The sequence below is a fragment of the Lathyrus oleraceus genome, chromosome 7 (assembly GCF_024323335.1).
Source record: "Lathyrus oleraceus cultivar Zhongwan6 chromosome 7, CAAS_Psat_ZW6_1.0, whole genome shotgun sequence".
Taxonomy (NCBI): Eukaryota; Viridiplantae; Streptophyta; class Magnoliopsida; order Fabales; family Fabaceae; genus Lathyrus; species Lathyrus oleraceus.
This window is the reverse complement of record NC_066585.1, coordinates 522,429,694-522,442,687: the sequence shown is the minus strand read 5'-3', so window position 1 is coordinate 522,442,687 and position 12,994 is coordinate 522,429,694. Positions and strand designations below refer to the sequence as shown.

General features: G+C 41.3%; 2 protein-coding genes across 2 annotated transcripts; both read left to right on the top strand.

The window, feature by feature from the left end:
• Positions 1-491: 491 nt before the first annotated feature.
• LOC127104726 (uncharacterized) lies at positions 492-1,706 on the top strand. Its single transcript, XM_051041891.1, has one exon. It carries the CDS (start codon positions 492-494, stop codon positions 1,704-1,706), a length of 1,215 nt encoding a protein of 404 aa, XP_050897848.1.
• Positions 1,707-4,456: 2,750 nt separating this feature from the next.
• On the top strand, positions 4,457-5,713 carry LOC127104725 (uncharacterized). The gene has a single exon (XM_051041890.1). It carries the CDS (start codon positions 4,457-4,459, stop codon positions 5,711-5,713), a length of 1,257 nt encoding a protein of 418 aa, XP_050897847.1.
• The last annotated feature ends 7,281 nt before the right edge of the window (positions 5,714-12,994 follow it).

The window sequence follows — 12,994 nt, the reverse complement described above, 5'->3', positions numbered from 1 at the left end:
ACTATATCCGGCGGTTATGTAGTATCTACCTGAAAAGTCTCAGACTTGTTGGGTTAATATGAAAGCCCCAATCAGATGAGATCCCTTGGGCGTATTACTACCTTATAGTACTATTCCCAACCTTGATCTATGACTCTGAGAACCTTATTAGAACCTTGGACTCGAGAGTTGTGTAGTATGGACCCTCTAGGAGTTTTCCTCTTTGGGACCATACGAAAGCCTCCCCCAGACGAGACTCTTTTTAGGGACGTTATTGGCGGATGAGATTTCGTCATGACAATAACCTTTCTGAACAGTGATTGATGACTTTGGGAACCTCCTAACTTTAGCATCCTTCCAAAAGGGTTTTTGTCTAGTAATCAAGGATACCCACTCTCACGGCCTGTATGTTGACCTACTTGTGACATGCATAGAATTATTCATAACATGGCATTCATATTATTTTATTTCCAAGGAATCTGAGTATCATAAGTTGTAGGAGTTCAAGAAGCATGGAATCAAGCAAAAGAAACATTTACTCTTTCAAGTTTAAAGATCCCGATCTAAGAAGCTTGCGTGACCTGGTCTCACAAATGCACCCGGTATACAAAATCAATTTTGGGAAGAATTATGGCAATCTACTCAGCATCCTCAACCAACGAGTGGACCATACAACTTTAGTCACTTTGGCCCAATTCTATGACCTACCTTTAAGGTGTTTCACATTCCAAGATTTTCGTTTAGCACCAACGTTGGAAGAATTCGAGTGTCTTGTTAGGATTCCTATGAAGAACAAGCCACTATATGAAGGGATAGATGAATCTTTGCCCCTTGAGATCATTGTTAGCACGCTTCACATGGACGAAAGGGAAGTAGAGGCTAACATAGAGATCAAAGGGAATACCAAAGGATTTTTGCTAAGCTTTCTCTTGGAAAGAGCTCATACCCTACTAAAAGCAGAAAGTTGGGACGCTTGTTACTCTGCTATTGCGTTGGCCATCTATGGCATCGTCCTGTTCCCAAATATGGATGGTTTCATAGACATGGCTGCTATTTGCATTTTCCTCACCGGAAACCCAGTACCCACCTTGTTAGCTGACGTTTACTATTACATGAGCCACATATACACCAAGAAGAAAGGAATGATTGCTTGTTGTGCTCCTTTATTATATCAGTGGTTTCTAGAACATCTTCTGAAGACAGGTGCTTGGGTTGGACAAACAGATGCTAGTTGGCCTCAGAGGTTGGGGTCGCTCCAATCCGAAGATCTTTCTTGGTATTCCAAAGAATATGTCAACGTGGACATCATATTCAGATGTGGAGATTTCCCTAATATACCGCTTATTGGAACTCAAGGATGTGTAAACTCTAATCTGGTTCTATCACTAAGACAGCTTGGGTACCCAATGAAAGGCCCTCCAGATGCAAGGTCTTTGGAAGCTTTCTTGTTGCTTGACTTTGGGGTTGAGAATCCTAGCTTGTTCCAACGAATCAGAGAGGCTTGGAAGAATGTCAATCGAAAAAGGAGAGCTGATTTGGGGAGAGCTAATGGGATTACAAAAGAACCATATTTTCATTGGGTAAAGGAAAGGGTGGAGATGATCAAGATGCCATTCGTCACTCGGATATCTGTACCTCTTCCTGAACCTAAGCTCACCCATATCCCTATTGAGGAAGTGGATGAACTCAAGACCACCATGGCCAAATTAGAAAGAGAAAATGAATAATTGAAGTTAAAACTCCAACAAGTCATCAATGAGAAAAACACCATGAAGTGGGACCTTGAGAGAAAGGATGTACAGCTTCAAGCACATGTGGAAAAGTTTAACAAAGAGGAGCATAAGAGAAAAAAGATCAAAGTAGGACTAGAACAAGCTGACCTTTGTCTAGATACTCTTAAGGGTCAATTACGACAAGCCCAGAAGGAATGTCAGGACAATGAGCATTGGTGGCATCTAGCCACAAAGGAAAACAAGACGATAAGAGATACACTTGGGGCTCAGATAAAAGAACTCACCATTTATGTTCGTCATGCAAAGGCTGAAGCGGATCAAGAACGCCAACTCAAAGATATAACCACTGAAGTCTCTAGGGTTTCACCCATAATATGGGAGGAAAAGTGTCGAGAAGTGAGAGACACAAAAGAGTCTGCCAGCTATTGGAAGAGCCAGCTAGAGTCATTACACCAAGACAACTTTATATGGTTGAAGGAACGAGAGTATGTGATTGAAGATTATGAATCCTTTAAGAAGACTATAGACTTCTTGCAAGGAGATAGGGATAAGTTCCGTGCAAAGCTCGATGGGCTGGTGGGGTTCTGTAATTGGGCGGCTAAAGAATTACCATGGAAGTTAAGAGACGCGGTTGAAGAGTTGAAGGAAGATGGCACTACTCCAGCCATAATCAGTTTCATTTTGCTCTGTAGAGGGTTGCTGAAGAGATTCAAAGAAGAACTAGAAGAACTCCAAGCCAGAAAGCCTGCAGTTTAATTTTCCTATGTCTTATATTTTGTTCCTTTGACAATGTATTTTGAACTAGGGCCTTTTGGACCCCTACCTTATGTACTTGAATGAATGATGTCTAAAATTACTCCATTATTGTTATTCTAAGTATTTCTTGTTTCTCCGAATTGCTAACAACTAATGAAACTCAAACGTTTCCCTAAAAATAAAATATGCATAACATTCATATCCTCATTATGCATCACGCTTCATAAAAACTCAAAAAAACTTACCCAACCTTTTTTACCCTTTATCCAGTAACGCTGACTATTCAACACCGATACGAGACGCGAAGCAACTACAAGATGACATTAGAGAAAGTTGAGGCTAATGAAGTTACCATGAGGACAGACATCATTGCGATCCAAGAGAAAATGGATCAACTGTTAGAAACAATGCTAGCAATCGCCCAAAGAGAGAGGTTTGTGGATGCAGAAGCTGGGGCAAGGAAGAATGATAGCACATCAGGATTGGTCCAACAAGATGAGAGCTTCATCCACGCCAAGAAGAGTCTGGTTCATATACCGGTAGGAAACAAAGGGGATGGGGATCGTACAGAGCCTTCTGATGCGTCTGCTTATTATGGATCTGAAATGGGAGATGACCCGTATGATGCTTTCTATGTGCCTGATCAACCGAAGCCTAAGATACTTCCAGATCCTACTGCGGATAGGCTTCACGCCTTGGAAAAGAAGATCAAAGCTATAGAGGGGCATAATGTCTTCGGAGCCGCTGCCATGAATATGCGTTTGGTATCAAATTTGGTCATCCCGGCTTAATTTAAGACTCCTGATTTCGAGAAATACAAAGGCCAAACTTGCCCAAGAAGTCACTTGGTAATGTACTTCAGGAAAATGGTTGCCCATACTGAAAATGACAAACTTCTTATACACTATTTCCAAGACAGTTTAAGTGGAGCGTCTCTAAGATGGTACATGAGCCTAGAGCAAGGGCGGATTCAAAGCTGGGAAGATTTGGCTGACGCGTTTCTCCATCAATAGAAATATAACTTAGATATGGCGCCCGACCGAATGCAATTACAAGGGATGACCATGAAAGAAAAGGAGTCATTTAAAGAATACGCCCAACGATGGAGAGAGTTGGCTTCTCAGGTAGAGCCACCATTGTCTGAAAAAGAGATGACTGGAATATTTGTAGGCACACTAAAGGACCCGTTATTTGATAGATTAGTGAGTAGTGCAGCGTCCGACTTTGTGCATCTAGTCACAATCGGGGATTGCATAGAAAAAGGGTTAAGGGATGGAAAGATTCAAGGAGCTGTGGCAGCCCCTAGCGCACCGAAAAAGTACTCTGGAGGCTTCCAGAAGAAAAGAGAAGGTGATACGAACGCTATATCCAGAGGCTACAAGGGGAAGCAACAGGCTTCATATGGCCAAGTCGTCGCGGTAGTACCCATACCCTATCAGCAACAAATACAGCAACAACAAGTGTATCAACAACAGCATCAACAATATCATCAACAATAGAACACCGCGCCACCAAGGCAATTCAAGCCAAGGCCCCCAAGAAGGAAACTTGACCCTCTACCCGTACCTTATAGCCAAATATTCCCATATCTGCAAAAGGAGGGGCTTTTACCGTTGAGGGAGCTAAAACCGACTGTTTTTCCATATCCACTCGGATATGATGCTAACGCCCATTGTAAGTTTCACATGGGAGCGCCCGACCATACCCTGGAGAATTATTTTGCATTTCAAAATCGGGTACAAGACTTGATTGAGGCAAAGGCTGTCACCTTCACTCCGAGACGCCATAACGTGAACACCAATCCCATGCCAACACATGGGGATGCTTCCGTCAGTGCCATTGAGGAGAGTGATCAGGGAGAATTGACTCTTAAGGTTGAAGAAATTCAAACCTCTATCGCCATGATAGGAACACAGCTTCTAAAGAGTGGTCTGCTCCCATAAGAGCTGGTTGATGAAGAAAAAAAATTGAGGAATTTTATACAACGGATGTTGGATCAAGGCGAGTTACAGATCAATCGCCGTGTCAAAGGTAAGGGCGAGGAAGAGATAGTAGTGGTGGACATCCCTTATGATGCAGTTAATGTGGAAATCCTTATAAGCCCATTGGTGATAGAATTTCCAACATCATTCGCATATGAAGAAGAGAGGGCGGTCCCGTGGATATATCAACCCATAACTTTTAAGCAAGGGCAGGAAGACCAACCCTTGGTGACCAATGAACCAAACGTCACCTCGATCATGGGGCCAGCTGGAATGACGCGTAGTGGCCGAGTGTTCGCGCCAAGGACTGCTGATGTTTCTGCAAAAGCTAAAGGGAAGGTAGTTGTTGTCCAAATCCCCGTCCCTAATCAAGAAATGCAAGAAATGCATCTGTCTCCTAAAGCTACAATCACTTGTGAAGAGGCCGAGGAATTTCTGAGGATAATCAAGAAGAGTGATTATAAAGTGGTGGACCAATTGAATCAAACACCTTCAAAAATCTCCATGTTATCTTTGTTGCTCAGCTTAGAAGCACACAGGAACTCGTTGTTGAAAGTGTTAAGCGCAACACATATCACGAAAGACATAACGATAGAACAGTTTGACGATGTGATAGCTTGTGTAACCACTGGAAATTTTTTGGGGTTTAATGATGATGAACTGCCGGTCGAGGGAAAGAACCATAACAAATCCCTACATATCTCCTTGAAATGCATAAACACTATACTATCAAGGGTATTAGTAGACACAGGTTCCTCACTGAACGTCATGCCGAAGACCACTTTGATAAAGCTACCAATGGAAGGGATAAATATGAAGCCCAACACTCTAATCATAAAGGCATTTGATAGCTCAAGGCGAGCAGTGATAGGGGAGGTTGACTTACCGATCAAAATAGGCCCAACTATTTTCAATATCACATTCCAGGTTATGGACATACATCCCGGTTATAGTTGCCTACTTGGGAGACCATGGATTCACTCTGCAGGCGCTGTCACTTCCACTTTACATCAAAAGCTAAAATTCATTACAAATGACAAGATGATTGTGATTGGAGGAGATGAGGATATCTTGGTTAGCCACTTAACGTCTTTCCGGTATATCGAGGTGGATGGCGAGATAACAGAGACACCATTCCAATCCTTGGAAGTGGTAAATATGATGGCTGTCCAGCAGACATTGGAGACCCCGAAATCAGGACCGTCCATGGCCTCGTGGCAAGGAGCTAAGGCTGTTATGGAAAGTGAAAATGCTCAAGACTAGGGCAAAGTGGTGGAAGTGCGAGAGAAGCGGGACAAGTTTGGTTTAGGGTACGACCCGTCATCAAATGAAACCGGTAACCAACACGACAAAGAGCAGATTCCTAATGTAGAAGAAACGCTCAGCAGCGCTGGCCACATTTTTGGCAACAAGGTGGCAATGATCAATAATGAAGTTCGCGAAAAGGGGGTGTCTAGATGGATACGACAAGCCGCACCTAATGAAGAACTGACGAACTGGAAGGTTGTGGAAGTACCCCAATTTTTTCAAAAGTAATTTTATTATTTTAGACAAAACCCTGTGCTCTGCCCAAGGCACAGTGGCGTGTTGTAGGGCCTCCTTTATCTTTCAAGAAGTTTTTATCATTAATAAAATGGCGATTTGCATTCAAATTTTTGTTCCTTTCATTTCATTTTTTCAATTACAATAAAATGGCATCAATTTTTATGCACGAACTTTCTAAATAAACTGCATAAATCATAACATGCAGAGACACCACCGAGACCATTGATAACGACACTGCTAGGGTCTGACATGATTTTGATTGTCCAATCTACCGAGCTGAAAACGAAGTAGGGGAAGATTGTGAACTCCCTGAAGAGTTGGCCAGATTACTCAGACAAGAAGAAAAGGCCATTCAACCACACCAAGAGGACGTCGAAGTTATCAATCTGGGAACAAAAGAAGACAAGAGAGAAGTAAGGGTAGGCGCCGTGCTTCAAGATGCAGTGAAGACAAGATTGATAGAGCTCCTCCACGAATATGATGATGTGTTTGCATGGTCATACCAAGATATTCCCGGATTAGACACTGACATCGTGACCCACAAGCTTCCCCTTAAAGAAGAATGCTCTGCCGTCAAATAAAAGCTAAGAATAACTCGACCGGATATGGCTCTCAAGATCAGAGAAGAGGTGAGAAAGCAGTTTGACGTCGGTTCCTTGGAACTCACTAAGTACCCACAATGGGTTGCCAGCATTGTACCGGTACCGAAGAAAGATGGGAAAGTCCGCATGTGCGTAGACTACCGAGACTTAAACAGAGCTAGTCCCAAAGACGATTTCCCATTACCTCACATTAATGTATTGGTGGATAACACAGATCAGTTTTCCGTATTTTCCTTTATGGATGGCTTCTCTGGACACAACCAAATTAAAATGGATCCCGAGGACATGGAGAACACCACGTTCATTACCCCTTGGGGCACCTTTTGTTACAAAGTGATGCCGTTTGGATTAATGAACGTTGGGGAAACATATCAACATGCTATGGTGACTCTCTTTCATGACATGATTCATAAAGAGATTGAGGTGTATATTGACGACATGATTGCCAAATCCCAGACAGAAGAAGAGCACATCACTAACCTGGAGAAACTTTTCGCTCGTTTGAGGAAGTTTAGGTTGAGACTTAATCCTAACAAATGCATATTTGGGGTTCGATCTGGGAAGCTTTTAGGCTTTATTGTAAGCCAAAAGGGAATTGAAGTAGATCCCGACAAGGTACTGAGAAGGAAGTTTGTGGTTTCTTGGGAAGACTGAATTACATCGCCAAGTTTATCTCTCACCTTACTACCACATGTAAACCAATATTCAAGCTTCTAAGGAAAAATCAAGGTGTGGAGTGGAATGATGACTGCCAAATAGCCTTCGATAAAATCAAAGAATACTTACAAGAGCCGCCGATTCTGATGCCTCCTGCAGAAGGGAGACCTCTCATCATGTATTTAATAGTGCTCGACGAGTCCATGGGTTGTGTATTAGGACAACAAGATGAGACTGGTAGAAAAGAGCATGCCATATATTATCTGAGCAAGAAGTTTAATGATTGCGAGACCAGATATTCACTACTCGAGAAGACTTGTTGTGCACTCGCGTGGGCCGCTAAGCGTCTCAGGCAGTACATGCTAACTCATACGACTTGGTTGGTATCTAAAATGGATCCCATCAAGTACATATTCGAGAAACCAGTTCTTACTAGTAGGATTGCTCGATGGCAGATGTTGTTATCAGAATACGATATTCGATATGTTGCATAAAAGGCAATTAAAGGAAGCGTATTAGCAGATCACCTTGCTCACCAACCGCTAGAGGATTACCAACCTTTGAAGTTTGACTTCCCAGATGAGGACATTATGGTTGTTAAGGATATTGAAGACTCCGAGCTAAAGGAGGGACTTGAACTAAAAGCAAGCTAGACTCTCATGTTCGACGGTGCTTCAAATGCAATAGGTCATGGAATTGGGGCAGTGCTGATGTCTCCCAAGAATTTCCATCTACCGTTCACCACAAAACTTTGTTTCACCTACACAAATAACATGGTCGAGTATGAAGCTTGCATATTAGGGCTGGAAGAAGTTATCGAGTTGAAGATCAATGTGCTGGAAGTATTCGGGGATTCCGCTCTAGTGATACATCAGTTCAGAGGTGATTGGGAAACAAGACATGCTAACCTAATTCCATATCGGGATTATGTGTTGAAGCTACTCCCAAAATTTGACAAAATCACTTTCTCTTATATTCCTCAAGAAGAGAATCAGATGGCAGATGCCTTAGCAACCTTGGCTTCTATGTACAAGTTAATATGGCCCAACCATCAGCCTCACATTGAAATTAGGCGTTTTGATGAACCCGCGCATTGCCTAACGACAACAGAAGAGCCAGATGGTAAACCCTGGTTCTTTGACATCAAGCAATATCTAGAGAAGTAGTAATACCCGGCAGAGGCCTCTAGTCTTGATAAAAGGACCCTTTGGAGGTTGGCATTGAAGTTCCTTTTGAATGGCGAGGTATTGTACAAGCAAATATATGACATGGTTTTGTTGACGTGTGTGGACAAACATGAAGCTAATCAGCTTACGAAGGACATACACGAAGGGTCCTTCGGCACACACGCAAATGGGCACGCCATGGCGAAGAAAATCCTAAGGGCGGGGTACTATTGGTTAATGATGGAAGTTGACTGTTATCAATACACCATAACATGCTACAAATGCCAAATCTATGCTGACAAAGTACATGTACCGCCCACCCCGCTAAATGTTATAGCATCACCTTGGCCATTCTCTATATGGGGCATCCACATGATCGGGATGATAGAACCCAAAGCATCTAATGGACATAGATTTATCTTGGTGGTCGTAGACTACTTTACCAAATGGGTTGAAGCCGCACCTTATGCGAATGTCACGAAGCACGTAGTCGCCCGTTTCTTAAAGAACAACATCATATGTCGATACGGGATTCCCGACAAAATCATCACTGATAACGGGTCCAATCTCAACAACAAGACCATGGAGGAGTTATGTACGACGTTCAAGATTGAACATCATAATTCATCACCATATCGGCCCAAAATGAATGGGGCTGTTGAGGCTGCAAACAAAAATATCAAGAAAATCATCCAGAAGATGGTAGTCACATACAAGGATTGGCATCAGATGCTACCTTTTGCATTACACGGTTATCGTACATCGGTACGAACTTCAACAGGGGCAACCTCTTAATCCTTGGTATATGGCATGGAAGCAGTCCTCCCTATAGAAGTGGAGATTCCCTCTATGAGAGTCTTTATGGAGGCTAAGTTAGACGAGGTCAAATGGGTTCAATCAAGGTTCGATGAGCTCAACCTTATTGAGGAGAAACGCTTGAAAGCGTTGTGTCACGGTTAACTCTATCAGAGGCGTCTTAAGAGGGCATTCGACAAAAAAGTTTGTCCTAGGGTGTTTCAAGAGGGAGATTTGGTGCTGAAGAAAATCTTGCCCATTTAAAAGGACTCCAGGGGAAAATGGACACTGAATTATGAAGGTCCATTTGTAGTGGTTAGATCCTTTTCCGGAGGCGCTCTAATCCTAGCAACTATGGATGGTGATGAATTGCCACTCCCCGCCAATGCTGATGTTGTTAAAAAGTACTTTGCCTAAAAAAGTGGAATAATAAAAGTCGCTAAATCGAAAACCTGAAAGGGCGATTTAGGCAAAAATGGCTATCCCGGTGGATCGAAAACCCGAAAGGGCGATTTAGGCAAAAATTAGGGATAAAAATAAAAAAAAGATTGACCCGCTGAGTTGAAAACCCGAAAGGGCGGCCCAGGCAAAAATGGGTATCCCGGTGGATCGAAAACCCGAAAGGGCTATCCAGGCAAAAGTTAGGGATTGATTCCAAGGAAAATAACTGTATTTTCAGGCATCTAGCATATCCCTCGAGGATAAAGAATCAATCTACCTGACTTTTTTCCAAAGCGATGTACTCAGACTATCAAAGACATAAGGATCATAGCAGTGTGGAGAATCAATAGGAACTCAATTTTATTACCGTCTTATTTCTATGCACGACAATTACCTCACTAAGGAATTGCATCTTTATGTACAATCACCCATTCAAGGGTCAGATCAATAAAAGAGAAATTTTCTCGACAAAAGTTGTGCCCAGATTATTTTGTATTTTAACTGTTTGTTTGCAAAGCACCTGTATTTTTGATAAACATCACTCTTAAAGATTTTGGAGAAAATAAAGACACATAATTGAATGAAGTGATAAAATTGCTTTTAAAATAATAAAAGGGTAAATATCATAGCCTCCAAGTTTGTTCTTTTTTATGGAGTTGTAATACTGTTTGCAGACACCTGTGTCCATTCCAATTGCTAATCAGCGCCTTGATGCGTGCTTTTCGCAAGTATACGAACGTGTCAGAGTAATATAAAAAATTGTCGAATCCACAGAGACCAAGTGTCAATCTATCGTTATCTATTGTTATGGTGTTTATCAAAGGTAATCAAAATAGGGGTTTTTAGAGTGTGCAAATGTAAAGTAAAGTGTTGAATAAAGTTCAATTAATATAGATAGGCTCGAATGTAATTCACATAATCAATTAATAATCCAAGTACTTCCTAATAGAATTACTTATGGGCAGTGTTTCCTACTTTAAAAAGAACCAATTTAACAGGAACTGTCGCTTTCGCGTATTTAGAACCGAGTTGTACTCCCTAATCAAACCCTCTTATTATCACTTATAAAAAGGCGCGCATTGCGTTAGAGTAGTAAACCTATTTTTAAGAAATATAGTATCTTGACTAATTTGAAAAGTATTTTAACCTGGATTTCTTAACCAAAAGAGGTTCTCACGAACCAGACTCTAAACTTATAAACGCGTCCAAAAATAGTTTTAAAATCACTTTTCTTCTTAAGTTAAAAACTCCTAATGAACTAAACAAAGCGCTTTCGCTGCTTTTGAAATAGTTAAAAACAATTAAGTTTAAATAGACGTTGGACGGCTTTCCATCTTACCCAACAGAAATTAAGTGCGGGAAAACTTAAGTTGAAAGTAAAAATAGCCCTTAAGTGTTTCTACGAACAATTGTACAGATTATCGGTTCAATTAGGATCCTTACATTCTAACCTTTATAGGTTTAGTTAGACATGGTAAAGTAAAGGTGCATTTAAATTTAAATAAAAGTAGTGCGAGTGCGGAAAATAAATAAAAGTAGTGCGAGTGCGGAAAATAAATAAAAGTAGTGTGAGTGCGGAAAATAAATATAAGTAGTGCGAGTGCGGAAAATAAATAAAAGTAAAGCGAGTGCGGGAAATAAATAAAAGTAATGCGAGTGCGGGAAATATATAAAGTAAAGCGAGTGCGGGAAATAAATAAAATAAAGACAGTGCGGGAAATAAATAGATAAAGGTAAGGCAATAAAAACTTGCTCCAATCGGAGGGTTGAATAAAATGCGAAGCGGAAATGAAAATGGTGGCAGGATTAACTTCCTTCCAAAGTGCTCCAAACTCGATTACAGACTCGATCACAGACTTGATTACACAATTGTGGTAACACCCCAATGCGAAGTGATTACCACTTTAAAATACTGAATATATGCCTAAGTGAAACTAAGTTTGCTCTAAGTTTGCCTCTGCTCTAAGTTTGGATTCTTAAACAAATGAAAACGAGTATGTATTTATAGGCAAGTAAAATAATGGAAATGACAAGGATTCCCTTCAGTTTGAAAATGGGAGGGAAATCTTTTCTTCTTGTGGCGCCCGCCACAAGTCCATGACGCCCGCCATAAGGCCAAATTGTGGCGCCTTAGCGAAAGTAGTGGGGAACGTGGCAGTTGAGGGAAGTTGAGCTAGGACACGTCATGGTTGGGTCCATGGCGCCAGCCACAGTGGGAGCCACAAATGTAAAATGCTGAATTTTAGGGTTTTTAGCTCATTTTCACTCCTTTTCTCGACCGGGGCTCCGATTAAAGTAAAAACCTGAAAACAAAGAGAAACATAGTAATAACATAACAAAATGACAATAAAACCACTAAAATGCATGTGAAATCGGAGTCAAAAATACGGTATATTTCAGTGTCATCAAACTCTCCCACACTTAAGCCTTTGCTTGTCCTCAAGCAAAACACTAAAAAGCTCATAAAAGAAGAACCGGTGTCAACGATTGATCCGGGCTAGAAAGATTTCTAAGTTCAAGTCGGGATGCAGTGATAGGTACTAACTGAGTGAACTAAGGGTATCATGATGAGACTTATCCGCAAACACGGACATAAACTTCATTCCTATATTAACCAACCCATATTATCCCACAATATCTAGGCCTGCCTCTTCATCTCTTTTTGTGTCCTTTTCATTCAGGCGCAATCACATTAAGCCCGTTATCCGTACATGCTTCATAGCAGAGTGACATGTTAGTGATTATGATCCGAATATGGGGTTCCTGACACATAAAATTGTGTAAACCCTTTTATTTGACCCAACTGCAGTTGTGGGGGATCGAATCGTAATCCGCCCTACCGAGTTCAGCGCCAGATACCTCTGAACCAACTAACAACGGGTGAGTTTTTCTTTTTCTTTTTCTTTTTGTAGCAAATTTTTATAACTCTTTTGGTTTAAATGACTTTGTGAGGGTCACCTATACCGGATTTGCCTTTTTGCTTTCTTTTATTTATTTTACTAGATCATTCACTTATGTTCATCGGTCCCCTACGTAGAGGATGCGTAGGCCGGAGCTGACTGCTGAGATAAACTACTGAGGACTTATACTGAAATGATGATTAAGGCCATGGTATACGGGGTTTCGGGAATGATTCCTATATTTACGAAGTCTATGGTGCTAAAACAATACTGATGTTTCAAAAAGTTCTCCCAAGTCACCGCATCCTTACTCAAAACCGTCTTTAAAACCAAAAAACTTTCAGAATAACACTATTTTCTTTTTGCAAAACATTTTGGTAGGGCTAAAGGTATGGGGAGATTAGATTGTACTAAAAATACACTATACTGGTGACTCGT

Bases quoted from the DNA above. Each gene is read 5' to 3' on its own strand.
- LOC127104726 (XM_051041891.1), top strand. From the start codon at position 492: ATGGAATCAAGCAAAAGAAACATTTACTCTTTCAAGTTTAAAGATCCC.
- LOC127104725 (XM_051041890.1), top strand. From the start codon at position 4,457: ATGTTGGATCAAGGCGAGTTACAGATCAATCGCCGTGTCAAAGGTAAG.